This window comes from Orycteropus afer, unplaced genomic scaffold (assembly GCF_000298275.1).
Source record: "Orycteropus afer afer isolate SDZICR_OR568_19922 unplaced genomic scaffold, OryAfe1.0 scaffold01002, whole genome shotgun sequence".
NCBI classification, from domain to species: domain Eukaryota; kingdom Metazoa; phylum Chordata; class Mammalia; order Tubulidentata; family Orycteropodidae; genus Orycteropus; species Orycteropus afer.
In genome coordinates this window covers 124,654-136,162 of record NW_006922589.1, presented here as the reverse complement: position 1 = coordinate 136,162, position 11,509 = coordinate 124,654, and the positions used below count along the sequence as shown (strand labels likewise).

At 41.3% G+C, this 11,509-nt stretch overlaps 1 protein-coding gene across 1 annotated transcript in view; it reads right to left on the bottom strand.

The window, feature by feature from the left end:
* LOC103212552 (transcription initiation factor TFIID subunit 1) overlaps positions 1-11,086 on the bottom strand; it is a 133,982-nt gene extending 122,896 nt beyond the window's left edge. The window contains exons 1-12 of the mRNA XM_042783385.1: positions 10,907-11,086; positions 9,666-9,780; positions 9,401-9,517; positions 7,181-7,300; positions 5,691-5,932; positions 5,071-5,289; positions 4,432-4,650; positions 3,690-3,897; positions 2,288-2,464; positions 1,795-1,922; positions 1,586-1,693; positions 1,288-1,461 (exon numbers count right to left, since the gene is read on the bottom strand). Coding sequence (XP_042639319.1) covers positions 1,288-1,461; positions 1,586-1,693; positions 1,795-1,922; positions 2,288-2,464; positions 3,690-3,897; positions 4,432-4,650; positions 5,071-5,289; positions 5,691-5,932; positions 7,181-7,300; positions 9,401-9,517; positions 9,666-9,780; positions 10,907-11,086 — 2,007 coding nt within the window. The remainder of the gene's footprint in view (positions 1-1,287; positions 1,462-1,585; positions 1,694-1,794; positions 1,923-2,287; positions 2,465-3,689; positions 3,898-4,431; positions 4,651-5,070; positions 5,290-5,690; positions 5,933-7,180; positions 7,301-9,400; positions 9,518-9,665; positions 9,781-10,906) is intronic.
* Between the last annotated feature and the right edge of the window lie 423 nt (positions 11,087-11,509).

Sequence of the window (11,509 nt, the reverse complement as noted above, 5' to 3'; positions counted from 1 at the left end):
GATGTCAGATGGATCTTGGCTCAAAGCAAAGAATACCAGAAAGATGTTTACTTGTGTTTTATTAACTATGCAAAAGCATTTGATTGTGTGGATCACAAATTATGGGTAAGATTGAGAAGAATGGGGATTCCATAACACTTAATTGTACTCATGAGGAACCCGTACATAGACCAAGAGGCTGTCATGTGAACAGAACAAGGGGACACTGCATGGTTTAAAATCAAGAAAGGCACGTGTCAGCGTTGTGTCCTATCACCACACTTACTCAATAATCCAAGCTGGAGTATATGAAGAACATGGCATCAGGATTGGAGGAAGACTCATTAATAACCTGCAATACACTGATAACAAAACTCTGCTTGCTGAAACTGAGGATGACTTGAAGCACTTACTATTGAAGATTGAAGACCACAGTCTGCAGTACAGATTACACTTCAATATAAAGAAAACAAAAATTCTCACAATTGGACCTATAAGTAGGATCATGATAAATGGAGAAAAGATTGAAGTTGTCAGAGACTTCATATTTCTTGGTCCTGCAATCAACATCAATGGACACAGCTGTCAAGGTATCAGACAATGTATTGTAGCATTGGGCAAATCTGTTGCAAAAGACCTCTTTCAAGTGCTGAAGAGCAAAAATGCCTCCTTAAAGACTAAGGCGCACTTAACCAAAGCCATGGTATTTTCAATCACCTCATATGCATATGAGAGCTGGGCAATGTATAAGGAAGACTGAAGAAGAAGAGTTGATGCTTCTGAGTTGTGGTATTGGCAAGGAATGCTAACCAATCTGTCCTGGAAGAAGGGCTGCCAGAACGCTGTTTGGAAATGAGAATGGTCAGACTTCATCTCACCTACTTTGGTCATGTTGTAAGAAGGGACCATCCCCTGGAGAAAGATATCATGCTTGGTAAAGTGGAGGGTTAACGAAAAAGGGTAAGGCCCTCAACAAGATGGATTAACACAGTGGCTACGATGAGTTCAGGTATAGCAAGGACCATGGGGCTGGCACAGTACTGGGCAGCGTTTCGTTCTACTGTACACAGGGTTGCTATGAGACGACTCATGGCACCTAACAACAACACAACATATAGATTGTGCTAGACCAATTTTGAAAGTTGTCATCATATTTCACCCCTTAAGTATTTTAGACATTCTCCTAACATCCATGCCATATCTTATCTGAGAAAACAAATAATCCCCTGGTATTATCTAACATCCAGTCTACTTCCCCAATTTGTACCCCGCTGTCTTTTTTTTCTTCCAACCAGGATTCATTCATACCTTGGCCTTCTTTTTGATGTGCTTTAACAAGGGCTGAACTGAGTGGGGACCTGGCTGAGACAGTGCTCCAAAGGAATACTTTTTCAGAGGTGGCCGATGGAACTGCCGTAGTTTGATGGGCCCCATGTGAGTGGGAAAGAAGGGCTGCCGCAATTCCACAGCAGGAATTGAGTGCTAAAAACAGGAGATATAAAGGCTTCAATTAAATACTACCTCCAGCCTAGGTAAGATTAACCATACCCTTCATCAGAACAAAGCAGTGGGTCCCCACTTACCACAGAAAAGATGCTACTTTTACCTGGATAATATTCCCTCCAAAAGTGCCTCGAAGACCCTGTTGCTTAGGGTAGTAATACTCATCGTTGGAGAGATTCCATGGATCTTTCACTTCTGGCTGAGACATGTTCTAATGATAGATCATCAAATACAGTAAACCTTACTAAACTACCCTTTTTCATTACCTTTCTTGGTTCTTCGAAACACCAAGCCCCCTTTCCCTTCACAGACCTGCTGTGGTTCCTCCTTAATGACTCCCGTTTTTCCTAAGAGAATTCGACTCTTCTTCAGTGATGATTCCTTTTTACTCTCCTTGGAGGGAGAGTTAGAGGTAGCCTCTTCCTTCTCATCAGGAATTTCTGAGAATGAAATAAATCACTCTGGAGTGGCCATCCCTGAAGATTCACCTTTCCTACTGATACCTTTGCAGTTTCTAACTAAATCTCGCATTCTGAGACCACTTCTATTCTGTGATTCATTCTTACCAAACAAATTGCACTCCTCACAAATTTCAAAGGGGTTACTTTCCAACATTCTTATGCACTGTCTCTGAACAATCCACAAATACTAAAAACTGATAGCCCCAACTTGGCTCTCTCAAATTGCTACCTGGAAGCATCTAGTATTGACCTTCTCCAACTCTTCTGATTTCCTCCTGCCCCTTAATATTAGCAGCAGGCTGTCAAAGATGAAGAAGGAACATTGGCCTTTGATAGTACCATACCCAAAATGAGGTTCTCATCATTGGGATCAAGTGTCAAAACAGGAGGCTCCAATAGCCGAGGCATGGACTGAGCATCCCAAATGATATTGTCTTCCCAACGTCCATACACCAGCTCCTCATTGTCAATGGGAAAAATGGAGTACCAAGGTTTGTCATCATCCAGGGTGGCTGCAAAACCTAGTTAAAGCAGAAAGAGGAAACCCTAAATAACAGACAAAACATTTATGCCCATTTCAATCATGACTGGAAGGAAGGGAAAAGGAGCTCTGTTAGTAGAGCTACTCATGTAGCTACTGAAAAGGAACCAACTGGACACAGTATATTTCTTTTAAAAATGTAGCAAATGTGTCACTGCAATATTTTTTTATAATAGTCAAAATTTAAACAGTCTCAGTATTTAACAGTAAGGACTAATAAATTATGGTAAAAAATGATAAAATATGGTAACAATAAATGGCAGTAAAATATATTACAACTATAAAATGGCAAATAAATCACAAAATGTCCCTATAAGAATACTGCGCAACCAATAAATTATTTAGAAAAAATGGTAATGGAAAAAACCTATTACATACAGTTTTGTGTTATCTCCTAATGATAAAAGTAATCCAAGTTCATTGAAGAAAATTTGGAAAATACAGAAAAGTATGAAGAAGAAAAGTGAAGTTATGGGGATCTTACAGATCAGAAATAACCACTGTGAACCCTTTAGTGTATTTCCTTTTAGTCTTCTATGTTTATACACTTTGCCTTTTTTTCATTTATACAAATGTGTACCAAGTATGTCACCTCCTATCTTGATTTTTTCCCCACTAAAAATGAGTTTTCCATGTCATTAAAAATTTTTATGAAAACTCTGAATGACACAGAAAAGTATTTAAGTGAAAAGCAGAGTATACAAAAAACTGTTTATACAGAAACAAGTTCAACTACACACAGAACAGACTCAAAGGAAATACACCATAAAGTTAATAGTTGTTTATCTCTGGAAAGTAGGACTATTAGGGGCAGGAGCACTGTACCATATTTTCAAAGTTTTCTATGTTAACCATGGCTCACCTTTCTTTTTTTTTTTTTAATAACCTAGTTAAGAAGAGAAAAGGCAAATACTAGAAAGATAAAGACAAAGGGGCTTTGAAAACAAAAAGTAGAGTATATAGCTAAAGAAAGCATTGCTGTAGTTCAGATCTTTAACTTCAAAGTGGCTTTCAAATATTTCTAACGAGAATCCAGAGTCCATCTTAACTCATCAATAGGGTAATAAAAAAAATTATTAGATTAGAATAAGGGATCTGAATCAAAATATTTCGTTGTCCCTCAGCAGCCCAAAATATAGCTGAGCCTGCTTACAATGACTGAGTTGGAAAGTAGTGTGTTGGACATAGCTGGCATGGAAGCACACCTTGCTGAACATTGTAAGCCATGGCATTCCTAGTCATACTGGAAGGAAGCCAGCCTGCCAGGCTTGCACGCTGAGGTTTTGTCCCTTTATGTTTGACATCCTCCCCATCCCAAATGATATCATCTTCCCAATGTAGCTGTGTCACCATCAGGAAGTTTTCGTCAGCCAGAAGATCAGTGCCACTGCTTTCCTCAAGCTTCCTGAAGTCCTATAGAAAATAGGGAAGAACAACAAATGACTGACTGCTCACAGTTCCACTTCTAATCCCACACCAGAGATACATAAGTGGTCTTTGACTTGAGAACCACCTGGTATCGGAGGAGTATCTGTCTCCTCCCATTCCTAGTACAGCACATCATTCATTTTACAAAGAGAATTCTTGCAAAGGGATTCTAGTTGTCAAAGTGATACCATACCAAGCAAAAGCATTGTTGTTGTTGTTATGTGCTATCAAGTTGGACCTGACTCATAGCGACCCCTCCTTGGGTTTCCGAGGCGTTATCACTAGTAGATTGCCCAACCTTCCTTCTGAGGAGTGGCTGGTGGGTTTGAACCACCAGCCTTCTGGTTAAGCAGTCAAGTGCCTTAGGCACTACGTTACCAGAACTCCTAGCAAAAGCACTAAACATCCAAATATCCCACCAAAGAAATCCTATCCAGTATCTCTTCACAACTGAAAAGGTAGTAAAATTGACAGGCCCTGGGCATACCAATTCCTTTCTTGTATTTCAGTGTTGCTCACCTCCATCATTCTACATTTTATCACAGGTTCGTGTTCTGTCTTTCTCAGTTTGAAGCCATAGTCAAAACCACTACCATCTTCAGGGACACCTAGCATATCGTACCACAGTCGGGCAGGCCCATAACGCCATTCAGCCACTCTTGGTTTGGTATCTGTCACTTTATCTATATCTCCAGTTGATTGGGAAAACTTGGACTCCACTGGTGCCATCATTGTGATCTGTAACAGAGGAAAGAAGTAGGAGGAGGAGATTTCTCAATCCCAGATGTCCTAAACTGTAAGGAGTGAATAGCCAGGAGGGGAACTTAAGAAAAGCCATCAGGATGATTTTTAAAACAAAAAACTTTATCTGGAGTTAAAATATAAGCAATGGAAGTATATCATGGCACACTATGCCTATCATTCCCCCATTCCTATTCACTAGTATGTCCATTACCATCAATCCCCTGCTCCCCCAAACGCCATACTTTTTTATTATAATAAGGAAGGGGGAACCACCAGGATTGAACTCATGATTACTCATTGATAATCAACACAGGATTCTGCCTGCTTAAGAATTACTTCTAAACTAGACATAAGATAGGAAGAACTCATTTGTTCCCCTGGTAGGCCTTAATCCCAGGTCTTTATTTTGCCTACTTCATCATCAGAGAGACACTGCTCTGGAGGTGGTGGCGGAGCATAGTCATAGTTCCACAAAGATTTCTGGTTGACTTCTGATTCTACTGAGCAGTCCACCTCCTGGATCTGCTCTTCCTGTATGAGTTCACGGTGCTTCTTTTTCCTTTTTTTCCGAGCACTCCGCCAAACAGATGGGACATTCTTCCCTGGTCCAAAAAGACGTAGAAAGCGTAACACCTAAAACACAGAACACATTACTGTCAGACTCAATGCCAGACAGGAAAAGAGCAGTATATGGGTCTGGAAACTCCCTGGAAAATCTACTCAACTGTAGGGGAGAGACAAGGAATACTGAACTCATAACACCTACTAAAGAAGAAGTATCCCTCGATAATTTGGATTCATTCTTTTAAGATAACAGGACAATTTCTTATGAGAATGGCATAAATCACATTTACCAACAAGGTATACAACTTCACAAAAAAGACTTAATATACTATAAAGAGCTCCTATGATCAACGTTACTAAATAAAGAAACCCTTAGGTCTTCTCCATTCTATGTCAATCATCTTACAACAGAACTCAGTATTCGGAAGAGGTCAGTGGTTTGCAATGTGGGTGTTTTCCATACAAAGTACCTTGCCAGGCCGAAATTCTGGGAATAGTTCTGTGACACTTGGCAACAGCTTGGTGGCATCATGCTGCATAATCCCAGCCAATGGTAGGGTCAGCTTTCCATCCTCAGATTCTGCCTGTGTTGTTTCCTGAGGTCCCATCTCAGATTCTGAGTCAGAGGAACTACTGAAGTCCACTTTCTCTGAGGCCAAAGAGGAAGGGGCAATGATGGAGGGCAAGATGATGCCTTCTCCATCTTCAGACACTGCAACAAGGAAGAGAAACCCCTATGGCATATAACTGTGAGCATATTTCCTCAAATTCAACCAACACCCACTCTAGGCTACACACACACAGCTCAATGGAAGGGGTTACAATCTCAAACATACAGATTACTAGTATGTAACCAAGAAAACATTCCAACTCAGTATATCCCACCTTTCCCAACTCACCTTGTACCTGGTACCCTATGGTTGTGATGAGAGAAAACAAACACTATTACTACATTTACTACTTTCTATAAGTATATGAGGTTAAAGGAATGTGACCAATATCAAACTATGTATTAATTTATACATCAGGCAATATCATGTGTAGTTCAGGGATCCATATGCTACACAATCTTTTCTTTTTTTGAGCCCACAGGGTAACAATGACATTTGTTTAGCATAAAATAAGATCTATGACATAAAGTTAAGATGATATTTACCCTGAAGACTAAAAAGGAAATGGCTTAAAAATGCAAGGGGAGGAATTTAGGTTAACTTCAGTCTCTTAAGAGCTCTGGTGGCGTAGCGCCTAAGGCATTTGACTGCTAACCAGAAGGTTGGCGGTTCAAACCCACCAGCCACTCCTCGGAAAGAAGGTTGGGCAATCTACTTCCGTAGTGACGCCGCCTCGGAAACTCAAGGAGGGGTCGCTATGAGTTGGAAATATAGAAGACCAAAGATACTGCTTCCCCAGTCTTCTAGCCTATGTTACTCTTACATGCACAGGGATAAGTGAGATGATCCCTGAAGATTCTATCAGCCTTTGAAATCTCTACCTGATAATTGGTTCCATATGATTTATCCTACAGCATCCTAGTGTGCTGTTCCCATTTAACTATTTATTTTTAAACAGTCATCAAAACAGGTAGTTTCCACACACCAGTATGCAGATAATTTGCAAGAGAAATCACTTGGGGACAACACTTAAAAATTTCTGGGCTCTACTCTAAATTTTCTGAATCAAACTCTCTAGGAGTGAGAGTTAGAAATTATTTTTTAAAGACTTGAGGTGATTTTGAAGGGCAGCTAGACTTGAGAACAACTTTATCTTGAATGCGTGTGAAGATACTGTTGCCAGCCAATTGTTTTAAAACTTCCATTTAAAGAGCATATGAATGAATCATTTCTACAAGTTTTATTCTTTCCTAGCAGTTTAATTTTGTTTAACAGCCCCTTATGTGTGTGCCAATGTCTAAACTAATGAATGGAAACTTGATCTTTAGACAAAAGCAATCTCTACTCACCACCAGCAATAGCATCCTGGTCCTTATCCTTCTTTATTGGTACTGGAGGTGGGGGGGGCGGCGGCATCAACTTGCAATCAATGTCTTCACAATCAGCATCATAGTCATCTTCATCATAATCTAATAAGACCAAGATGGTGATCTCAATATCCAAAAAGTTAAGACAACAGTCCTGAGCTCCCTTTCAAGAATTTAAAGCACCACATGAAGCACTTAGAAGACACTGTGATACAGACAAACATCATAAGACTATATACAGTGTCTAACACAGGAATGTAGGGCGCTAACAAGCTACTGGAAACCTTTGGCTCCTTCTGATCAAATCCTGTTTTGTTTTGTTTTTGGCTATCACGTCGATTCTGACTCATAGCAGCCCTACTGGACAGAGTAGAACTATCCCATAGGCAAATCCTCTTTTGTTTTTAATTTTCACCCTGCTCAATCTCATAAACTGAACTCAACATTCTCTTTGCACTGCCAGTTTCCTATACGACTGGACTTTCTTCTCCACTTTCTCTACCTACCTTCTGTAGTTTCGTTCTTTCCACTGCCCTTTTAATCACTGGCATCACTAAATACTTAGTCCTGAACACTTTGCTTTTATTCCCCTACACACTCACCACTCCCCTTCTCAAGTATCATCTGTATCCAGATTAAATTCAAATCTATGTATTTTGCCCTGACTTCTCCATCTCTACAATTCCACTGCATCTTCTGCTGCCTAAAGAATCTTTCCACTTGGATATTCAACAGCTCTTTATCACAAGGTCCTGAGGTGGCACAAACAATTTGCACTCATCTACTAACCTAGTGGTGCAGTGATTAAACATTCAGCTGATCACTGAAAGATCAGTAGTTTGAGACCACCAGATGTAGCAGCCTGCTTCCATAAAGATTACAGCCTTAGAAATGCTATGGGGAAGTTCTACACTGTCCTAAAGGGTCACTATGATTTGGACTCAACAGCAATGGGTTTGATATTTTGGTCTGATTAACCTAAAGTTTGGTGGTCTAACCCATCCAATGAAATCACAGAAGAAAGGCCTAGCAATGTGTTTCTTTAAATATTATAGCCAAAAAAATCTTGTGTGTTCTGCAGTTCTACTCTACAGTACACGGGGTTGCCATGAGTTGGAATCAACTTGACAGGTTTGGTTTTCTTATATCACACTGAAATAACTTTTACTTTGTTCAAATGCCCTCTTGTTACTATCAATACCACCTCTATCCTCACTTTCCCAGCTTGTGACTTTACACTCCTGTCTCCTTCATCAATCTCTTAATCTCCAATATCTTTCCCTAATGCTGTTGTTAGTTGCTATGAAGTCAATTCCGACTAATGGCAACCATATGTGTGCAAAGAAAAAGTGCTCCATAGGATTTTCAAGGCCATGATCTTTTGGAAGCAGATCAGCAGGCCCAGCTTCCAAGGCGCCTCTGGATGTGATCAATCCTCCAACCTTTCACCTGGCAGTCAAGCATTAACCATTTACATCAACCAGGGCCTCCTAAATCATCCATAACCAAAACCAAAACCAAACTCACTGCCGTCGAGTCAGATCCAACTCATAGCAACCCCTCCTTGGGTTTCCGAGGCAGTATCACTATGGAAGTAGATTGCCCCATCTTCCTTCTGAGGAGTGGCTGGCGGATTTGAACCACCAGCCTTCTGATTAGCAGTCAAATGCCTTATGCACTATGCTATCAGAGCTCCTTATAGCAGGGAGAAAAAGCGAAGCAAGCCATGAAGTGTATCCTATCAGTGTATAGGTAGCTGAATGATTAACAGAATTTTAGCCAATAAATACACATATTCATTTATATATGACGTTGTATACTTAATCTTTCTTAAACTATGAATCCCTTGCTGGCAAAGACAGTTTGTTTCAAAGTCTGTAACTTTTAATAGCATCTGCAACAATGCCATTAAATCTATAGGTACTCAAATACCAGAAGGCAAGAAGAAAAGCATTATCATTCTTGGCATTCCAAGAATTTGGTAGTGAACAGCATGAGAAATAAAAAGCCTAAGTATGGTGTGATTGCCCCAGAAAACAAAAGACAGGAGCTACTTGTAACTAAGCTAATAAAGGGACAAAAGTGAAGCAAAGGTATAGAGAGCAGAAACAGTGGCAGAAAGCATGAAAACCAGAGCCAAAATTGGACTCAACAAACAGGAAAATGCCCTGGAATGTTATGCCAATAACATCAAAGAATCACCTGAGTGGCAAAGGGGCTGCAAGCTCCCCATTGTCTGCTGATATCTTCGGCTTTCATCTTCTGCTACCTCATTGATATCTGAATAGTCCACAGCATCTTCGGTACTCTTAATCCAACCTGTAAGTAAAAAGAAGAAACAAAGGCGGAGGTGGGGGGATCCTCAACATAGAGCAAGTAACTCTCCCTGAGACAATTCCCAATTAGAAGTACATGTACAAGTGGCTACCCTCCTCCCCCACTTTATTAACCATGACCCAGGCTTCACCTTCATCATTCACCAGGGCACCATCAGTCCCAGTCAATTCTTCATTTGCCGTGAGTTCAGTGATCAGGCTGCCCAGACCCAAAGCCCCCAAGCCCGCCAAGTGCTTCTTACACTCCTGAAAAAAGGACAGCATTAGCGTCGAAGGTAACAACTAAACCTAAACTTCCCACACCACAAGGTTCATTTCCCTGGTCCACGACAAAGTCATAAATCCATTTGAAAAATGAGTCTGCAGTGTGCTAAATGGAGCATCACATTCAAGAGCTGTAAAGTAAATCTTGCACTAAATTCCACATTAATCCAATCTTTATTAAAGAACCATGTCCAATTTCAGTCACCACACTTTAAATGTATGAAAAGATTTTTAAAGAAGCACCACCAAGACCAAAAGAATGTAACAGGAATTCTTTGAATAAACAAATGAGGTCATTTGGATTACAAAAAGCAAGACATGACTTTTTTGCTATATTCTGTGTGTTTTGGGGGAGGGAAAACATTAAGAGTTTTACTTCTTGAGAAAATTAACCTGAATGAAAGTAGGTTGAGTTTCAGTTGGACACTGGAAACAATTTCACGAATGTCAATGAACACACTGGGAAAACTAGGTAAAGATCATACTGTTGTGTGCCGACGAGTCGGCCCCGACTCATAGCGACCCCTCCTTGGGTTGCGAGGCAGTATCACTACGGAAGTAGATTACCCAACCTTCCTTCTGAGGAGTGGCTGATAGTTTGAGCCGCCAGCCTTCTGGTTAGCAATCAAGTGCCTTAGACACTATGCTACCAGAGCTACTCCCAAAGATCATACTAGGACCAGAAAAGATCTGCCCGGATGGTTTGAACATTCACTGTTCTAACGGTTGGGGCTTGAATCAGGTTCTGTCCAGCACTCTTGGGTCAGTGATGTCAGAAATGCAGACAAGCTTTAGAGATTCTCCAAGATTCCCACAGTAACGATTTGAAAGCAATTTTACTAAATTATTGCTAGTGTCTGGTCAGGTAGAAAGTTATCTCCAAAGCAACCCACACTCGCGCCCCTGACCACAGGAAGTATCTGTGCCTCCCTAGCCTATGCCCAGAAGAATACCACCCCGTTCCTCTTAGGTTACCTAACTGTGCCCTTTCAGAGTGGTTCACAGCGTGCTCAGTTCTCGTTACTTAAGCATCCCCTAGTCTCCTCACCCTACTTACGCTCCTTGGCCGCAACCACCCCCATCCCTAACCCCACGCCCACCCCCTCACATCATCCAAGACGTTTTCCCCCTCCAGCTGCCCGGCTCCATTGATGTTGCCAAAAAGGAAACCAGTTAAAGAAAATGGACCGCCTCCAGTCGACTCTTCATCGCTATCGGTATCTGACATGATGGCGGCGGAAGTGCCGGTAGCGACTGCGAGCCGCAGTAAATCCCAGCCTGGTCCCATAGACCGGAAATAAAAACATCAGTCGCACAAAAATGACTTTCAGAGCTCCTTGACCCTACCCGCCTCTACCGGAAGCGGAATAAAGAAAAATTAACCGGAAAACCCGGCGGTCCTACTAGAAAAGAGATTAGGTGCAACTACTTTACTACCTACGCGGTCAGGAGGCTGAATGTGTGAAAAGCGGTTGGTCAAAGAAAATGTTCAGTCCCGCCCCTTCCACTTAGCTGCGCATAAGCGTTCTCATTGCTTCGGATAAGAGCAACGAGAGCAACGTTCTTCCGCCAATCCAAAGGCGCCGCCGGAGTCAAGGAGTCTGCGTCCTGGCAACTGCAAGTCACAATACCAAAACCAAACCAAACTGGCTTTGAGTCGGCTCCGATTTATAGCGAGCCCTCCTTGGGTTTCTAAGGCGGTATTACTGTG